The sequence below is a fragment of the Megalobrama amblycephala genome, linkage group LG22 (genome assembly GCF_018812025.1).
Source record: "Megalobrama amblycephala isolate DHTTF-2021 linkage group LG22, ASM1881202v1, whole genome shotgun sequence".
In the NCBI taxonomy this organism is placed as follows: domain Eukaryota; kingdom Metazoa; phylum Chordata; class Actinopteri; order Cypriniformes; family Xenocyprididae; genus Megalobrama; species Megalobrama amblycephala.
The window spans coordinates 10,502,488-10,509,901 of NC_063065.1; the positions used below are offsets into that span (position 1 = coordinate 10,502,488).

General features: G+C 34.7%; 1 protein-coding gene across 1 annotated transcript; it reads left to right on the forward strand.

The window, feature by feature from the left end:
• The first annotated feature begins 455 nt into the window (after nucleotides 1–455).
• sec22c (SEC22 homolog C, vesicle trafficking protein) lies at nucleotides 456–6,932 on the forward strand. Its single transcript, XM_048175162.1, has 7 exons — nucleotides 456–638; nucleotides 1,522–1,733; nucleotides 3,991–4,154; nucleotides 4,290–4,469; nucleotides 4,552–4,670; nucleotides 5,834–5,899; nucleotides 6,006–6,932. Exons 2-7 carry the CDS (start codon nucleotides 1,552–1,554, stop codon nucleotides 6,204–6,206), a joined length of 912 nt encoding a protein of 303 aa, XP_048031119.1. The 5' UTR covers nucleotides 456–638; nucleotides 1,522–1,551; the 3' UTR covers nucleotides 6,207–6,932.
• The last annotated feature ends 482 nt before the right edge of the window (nucleotides 6,933–7,414 follow it).

The following is a 7,414-nucleotide window of genomic DNA, read 5'->3' on the forward strand; positions in this document are numbered from 1 at the left end:
CTCCCTGCCCTACGGGACTGTATTCTGTAAATAATTCCCCAAAAACTACCTATATTTATAGGTAGGGAGGGACACTTTATGAAAAAAGCCCAAAGGCGCTTATAATAGGAAGACATGGCAACACTGTTTTTTTTTTTTACTTTCTATTTTGCTTTTTACACTGAGATGCTGCACAGTCGCCGACTATCGGAAACTCACAGCAATTACAAATTGTTCTTCTGTCCTGAGAATAAAATGATCTATATCAGTTTATATTATGTCATATTTGTTGACAAATGTTTTATATTTACTTTATATAAATTTATCTAAATTGATTTTAATTAATTTTATAAATTGTATTATTTTTTTCGCTGTAAATGGAACACAATAAACCAGCTTATGATATTTTGAAATTGATTTTCAGCTATGAACGAATGTCAGGACCTTTATTTTGAAATAACGGCTGCTGGTGACGCTAATGTTTCCCATAATTCAGAGAGACAAACAAAAAGCCCCTGGTCGCGTCTTTATATCATTAAGTCATAAATAACTCCGTAATAATTATTTTGAGACATTTTTGAAACACAGTTGTTATACACCTGCGCATTTTAAATTCACTGTTTGACATAATCAGTGTGAATGTATTGAGCTGTTGTAAGGTAAGAGGTGATAAAGCGCATCTGCACCTGCTAGCAGTGCATTGCAGAATGACTGTATTTGAACTACTGAAATAACAGGCAAATTAAAATCCAGATTTCCACATTTAATGGTTCACCATGAACATTTATATCCAAGCTTTGTGGTCCAGTTAAATTGGAAACAATGGTTAGGATATCTAGGAATCTTTTTCACTAGTCTTCACTATCTTTTTCAGTCTTTCACTATCTAGGGATCTTTTTCAGTAGTTAATCTCTGTTTAAAATTAATTTCATATTAACCATGTTAAACTGTAATGTAATATCTTGTTATAATATAAGACTGCACAGACATGCACTACCAATAAAAAGTTTGTACACACTTCACTAAATATATATTTCACATGATCTTATAAATGTTTTGATCCAAAGACTCATGCTTAGATGCTTGAAATTAGTGGATGTAACATATAAATTGTGCCTATGTATGAATTTATTCTGAAAGTAGCATTTTTATTAATTATCAAAATCCCTAAGTTTATTACCAGAGAGAGGGACAGTCACTGTTCATTGTTAGTTCATGTTAGCCCAGGTCCATGAAATAATATTTACAGATACAACTTGATTTTAATAATGTATTAGTAAATGTTGAAATTAACATACAATGCTTTAAGAAGTATATTTCAGTGTTAGTTCATGTTATCTAGTGTAGTTAACAAATGGAACCTTATTGTAAAGTGCTACAAAGTAAGCAATAATAAAGTGAAAATATGAATAATAAAGCATCGAGTAGATGTCTCTGCATTTTTTACATCCTATACATTTGAAAGGTCCTTCTCATCAGACATGGTGCTGTAGTTGTTACTTTGTAATAATTATCTGTATCTTCTCTGTGCTTTGTGTTCAGGATGTGTTCTCATAGAGACCTCCGAGGAGTATGCCACTGATCCTGTTTGCCTTTGTGGTCCGGGTCAGGGATGGACTCCCTCTCTCCGCCTCCACTGATTTCCTGCATGACAAGGAACTTCAGGAGAGAAAGCAACAGCTGAAAGTGATCTCAAAATCCCTAAGTTTTTTACCAGAGAGAGGGACAGTCAAGGGCCATGAACTCAACATTCAGTAAGTGCAATATTGTGGGCAACTCAGTGGTTAAAAATATGGGCTGGAAACCAAAAGGCTTCAGGTTCAAACCCACAATGTGCGATTCAGAAATTGTGCCCTTCAGTAACTCCAAATGGATCTGTACTACAAGCATTGTGCATTGATTTTTATAAATTATTAGTTTAAATTACTAAATCAGTAAAGATGCATAAGAATATCGGGGATATATAAGTGAATCATGTAGGGGTGTAAAATATATCGCAATGCTAAAATGGAACAATATGTTAAAGGGTTAGTTCACCCAAAAATGAAATTTCTGTCATTAATTACTCACCCTCATGTCGTTCCAAACCTGTAAGACCTTCGTTCATCTTCAGACAAATTAAGGTATTGTTGATGAAATCCGAGAGGTTTTTTTTTTTATCCCCCATAGAAAGCAACGAAATTACCACATTCAAGGCCCAGAAAGGTAGTAAAGACATCGTTAAAATAGTTAACGTGACTGCAGTGGTTCAAACCTTAATGTCATGAAGCAACGAGAATACTTTTTGTGCGCAAAAACAAAACAAACGTTTTTTTTCTACCGTCATTCTCCTATGCCGTTTACGTTGAAGACACAGTGCAGAGCTTCCAGGTTCTACATCAGAACGCTGGCTCTTAATTGGCCGACGCTGTTCACGTGAGCAGCGCGATGCATGCGTGTGATGCTGACGCAGGAGCCGGACAATAATGACCCGGCGTTCTGATGTAGAACCCGGAAGCACTGCACTGTCTATACAACGTAAACCGTGTAGAAGAATGACAGGGTAGAGAAGATTTTGTTGAATAAAGTCGTTAATTTTGTTTTGTTTTTGCGTACAAAAAGTATACTCATCGCTTTAGTAAAAGTATTCATAATGGCTCGTCGCCAGAAATAACATTTCCTCAAAATGGATCTTTACAAAGTGTTCGTCATGCAACATGTCTAATCGCGTAAGTATGGTATTTATTTGGATGTTTACATTTGATTCTGAATGAGTTTGATAGTGCTCCGTGGCTAATGCTAACTTTACACACTGTTGGAGAGATTTATAAAGAATGAAGTTGTGTTTATGAATTATACAGACTGCAAGTGTTCAAAAATGAAAATAACGGCTCTCTTGTCTCCGTGAATACAGTAATAAACGATGGTAACTTTAACCACATTTAACAGTACATTAGCAACATGCTAACGAAACATTTAGAAAGACAATTCACAAATATCACTAAAAATATCATGTAATCATGAATCATGTCAGTTATTATTGCTCCATCTGCCATTTTTCGCTGTTGTCCTTGCTTGCTTACCTAGTCTGATGATTCAGCTGTGCACATCCAGACGTTTTGCCCTTGTCTAATGCTTGATCATGGGCTGGCATATGCAAATATTGGGGGCGTACATATTAATGATCCCGACTGTTACGCAACAGTCGGTGTTATGTTGAGATTCGCCTGTTCGTCGGAGGTCTTTTAAACAAATGAGATTTATATAAGAAGGAGGAAACAATGGAGTTTGAGACTCACTGTATGTCATTTCCATGTACTGAACTCTTGTTATTTAACTATGCCAAGATAAATTCAATTTTTAATTCTAGGGCACCTTTAATGTGGGAGAAGGACCAAGTATAAGCCTATTCAATTCCATTCCTGATGTAATACAAAATTTAGCAGTTTATTATATGTCTTAGAAGTAATCATTTAAAGTAGGCATGAAACGGAAGTTGCAATAGTCTTTTCTTCCATATTCTGACATATATCCGAGTAAAATGGCTTCTCAAACAAGAAAAAAATGTAGGGCAGGACTTGATTTTGTCCATCAGGAATTGATTGGATGGTTGTGGTTTGCTATTGCTGTGATCTCATGTGAGTGACAGGTTGTCCTGCCCTTGCCCCAGTAAACACATCATCAAAAAAGAGAAGAGATGAGGTGAGATGAGAGGGAGGGGGCATATGATTGTTAAGAATTATGATGTGCACAAATAAATAATTTATAACAAATTCTGCAATATTCCATTAAAAAATATGAATTGACAGTTTTGATTACATGGTAACTTTTTTTTTTTTGTATTGTAAGATCAGTATTGTGTAACAAACCGAATCGTGACATGAGTGACATTGTTACACCTCTAAGTGTTGCCATATCAGAACGTACCTGGCCTTGTTTACCTGCATTCCCAGAGTCCGGGATAAGCCAAGGACTTTGGTGGTCGCTCTGTGAAAGAATTTGTTAACTAAGTGGTTTCTCTGTGTGTTGTAGCTTCCTCTCATCCGAGGGCGTGTCCTACATGACCGTATGTGCATGCAGTCTCCCTGCTGCCAAGGCCTTCTGCTTCTTGGAAGACTTGCGCTGGGAATTCACAGCATGCTTTGACAACTCTGCAGTGACCCTGGCAAGCCGGCCGTACCCATTTCTGGAGTTTGGTAGGGTGACAGAAAAATGCATTTGATTGTATTTAAATGCACTGGATTTGATTCATTAATAGTGTATTTACCAGAGCTTAGAAATTAAGATTGCACTATTAAGCTGATCATGTTTGTCTGATGGTTTTATTTCAGATAGTGCCATTCAAAAACTTCAGCAGCATTATAACCAGAAAGGGGGTCCATCTCTGGAGGTGACCCTGGCCGAGGTGCAGGAAGACCTCAGGATCAGCCCCCCTCAGGTTCTCACCATGGAGGACGTGGCACTCACCAATGGAGCAGCAAATGGGCATGTAGAACAAGCAGCTGCATCAGGTTTGCTGTAGTGATGATTACAGTTATTTCGTAATGGCTGCATCTTTTATGAAATTATTATTTCTCTCTGTTGATTTTAAAGGTCAAAGTCAGAGATTGGAACCAATCACAGCACCAGGGATCCTCTCACTGGTTCTTAACATCATGTGTGCTGCCCTCAACCTTATACGTGGTGTTCATCTTATTGAATACACTTTCCAGGTAACACTGTGGTTCAAGTGTTGTTGTATGCAGGTGTTATTAAATTATTAGTGTTTTTAAAAATTAACTTTAAAGGGTTAGTTCACCCAAAAATGAAAATAATGTAATTAATTACTCACCCTCATGTCGTTCCACACCCGTAAGAACACAAATTAAGATTTCTTTTGATGAAATCCGATGGATCAGTGAGGCCTGCATTGCCAGCAAGTTCATTTACACTTTCAGATTTCAGAATTTTTTTGGTGCACAAAAAGTATTCTTGTCGCTTTATAATATTAAGGTAGAACCACTGAACTCACATGAACTGTTTTAAATATGTCTTTAGTACCTTTCTGGGCACTGAAAGTGTAAATTATGGCAATAAAGGCCTCACTGAGCCATCGGATTTCATCAAAAAATTCTTAATTTGTGTTCCGAAGATTAACGAAGGCCTTACGGGTGTAGAACGACATGAGGGTTAGTAATAAATTACATAATTTTCATTTTTGGGTAAACTAACCCTTTAAGTGACTGTTCGATGGCCCAAATCTAAATATAAAATGAATGCATGCATGAACAGCATGCAATTAAATATCCATTATTGACCAATACTGATTAAAAAATCAGCTGATACTCTAAATGTTATTGAATAATTTTGTTATGCAGTAGCAATTTTCCTTGGTTTATTAAAAGCTGTATAGGCGGGCATACCATAAAGTCATAATTGATATTTGTATTTTTTTCTAAAATCACACCACTTTTTTGAGATGGAGGAGATTCATACCATGGTTAAATAACTTGAATCACCACAAATTTTCGTTTTGTTCTTGTTAAACAAAAACTTTTAAAAGTTGTTTTCATTAAGGGAAATAAAGCTGAAATAAAATAAACTATTTTAATAATATAAATCGTATAAAATAAGTTGAAGTACTAAAATAAAAATAGATATTTTTAAAAAAGTATTAAAAAAGACAAAAGCAAACAACAAAGTACTAAAACTTAAACTAAAATTAAAATGAAAACATAACACGAAAATATAAAAATTAAAGCTACTTCAAAATATTTAATATAAAATAACACTGCTGCAAAATCCCCATAATAACATCTGATTATGCCAATATGCAATTAATTAATTCATTTCATATTATAATTTTTTTTATTTATTATATGACAATTTTTTACAGGATGATTATGATGGTTTGTGGAATGTGGTGGCATTTCTTTTGGCATTTCTCTGCTGTGTTTGCCAGGTAAATTGTATTACTACTCTGCATGTGGCATTTTATAACACCTGCAAATGCACAAGTCTGATGAAGCCGCCTCAAAACTCAAATTTTTGTCTCCTTTCCAACACAGTGTCATCTGTACTTGTTCCACACCTGCCAGAAGAAATTGAAAGCCTTCACTCTCTTGACTCTCATCATCTTATGCAATGCTTTTCTCTTTGGCCTGAGGAACATCTGGCAGCTGGTCTTCCACATGTCTGTGGCCTGCCTCTCCACACTGCTAACCCTCCACCGCAAACTGCTGGACAAGAACATGGACTGTGGAGTATGAGGACTTCAGCAGTAGGGTGAGATACCAGCAGAGGGGACGAGACTTTTTACTCGTGAACTGGTGGCTGACGTAAACTGACACTGATTTTGGCTTTAGCTCTTGCTTTGATCTAATGTTATGATGTTTATTTTGTATTACATGGATAGTGAGTGCAATGACTTTTTTACAGGGGTCTTCGAATACATTGATGCACATCAAAAATCAAGTTGTTAATGACATTTTGTGAATGTAATATGGAGGAATTGATGAACAGACATGAAGTAAGCATTTTGCTGATTCTGTTGTTAATTTTATTTATTTGCTGCAAAATAAGAATACTTACCATTGTTTAAGCTAATTTAAACTTAATCTTTTTTTTGGGAAGGGTTCATTTTTTGTCAGTTAAATTGTTATAGAACTATAAATTCACATATATTGCTTGTAATTGATTGAAAGTGGGCATGGTAGTGACTTCGGTGGTCTTGTTTCAATATCAGGCATTTTATGTTACACTGTAAAATGTCATACGTTATATCTACCCAAAAAAATCAGACAACAGATTACAAGCAATATTAATAATTAAATTCAAGAAATAGAATTGAGTTAGAATTATTCAAATTAATTCATTAAATGTCAAACATTAAAAACGAGAATTTAAGTAATTTATGAAAATTTAAGTAAAATATAATATCTGAACAACAGATAGACGTCAAAGATGAACTAAGAACTCTTTTTTTATTGTCAACATTGAAAACACCTGATGATAACAAGCAGAATCACTAAAGGAAAGAGAAACACAAGAATTAACAGAGGTTTAGATTTTTATTTTATTAAACATGTTTGGTCACTATTATGGTGATCAGTGTTTCATTGAGTTGGGCAGTTTGACTCTTTGCTTTTTATGTCAGTTTTTAGTTTTTGTAATGTTGTTTGCTAACTTTACACATTTTAAATGGTTGACTTTTAAGGTACTAATTTGATTAATTCTAACTCATTTGTAATATTCTGAATTTAATTAATAATATTGCTTGTAATCTGTTGCCAAAATTTTATTGAGTAGTATTACTACTGAGTAATATACGGAAGAGGATTAGGGCCAAGCAATAATAAAAAAATAAAACCATCTCGAGATTAATGTTGTTAAATTTCGAGAAAAAAGTCGATATAAAATGTTGAGAATAAAGTCATTAAATTACGAGAAAAAAGTCGTTAAATTATGAGAATAAACT

Bases quoted from the DNA above. Each gene is read 5' to 3' on its own strand.
- sec22c (XM_048175162.1), top strand. From the start codon at position 1,552: ATGCCACTGATCCTGTTTGCCTTTGTGGTCCGGGTCAGGGATGGACTC. The intron at 1,734-3,990 runs GTAAGTGCAATA...TGTGTGTTGTAG, and splicing joins GGCCATGAACTCAACATTCA to CTTCCTCTCATCCGAGGGCG. The intron at 4,155-4,289 runs GTAGGGTGACAG...GTTTTATTTCAG, and splicing joins GTACCCATTTCTGGAGTTTG to ATAGTGCCATTCAAAAACTT.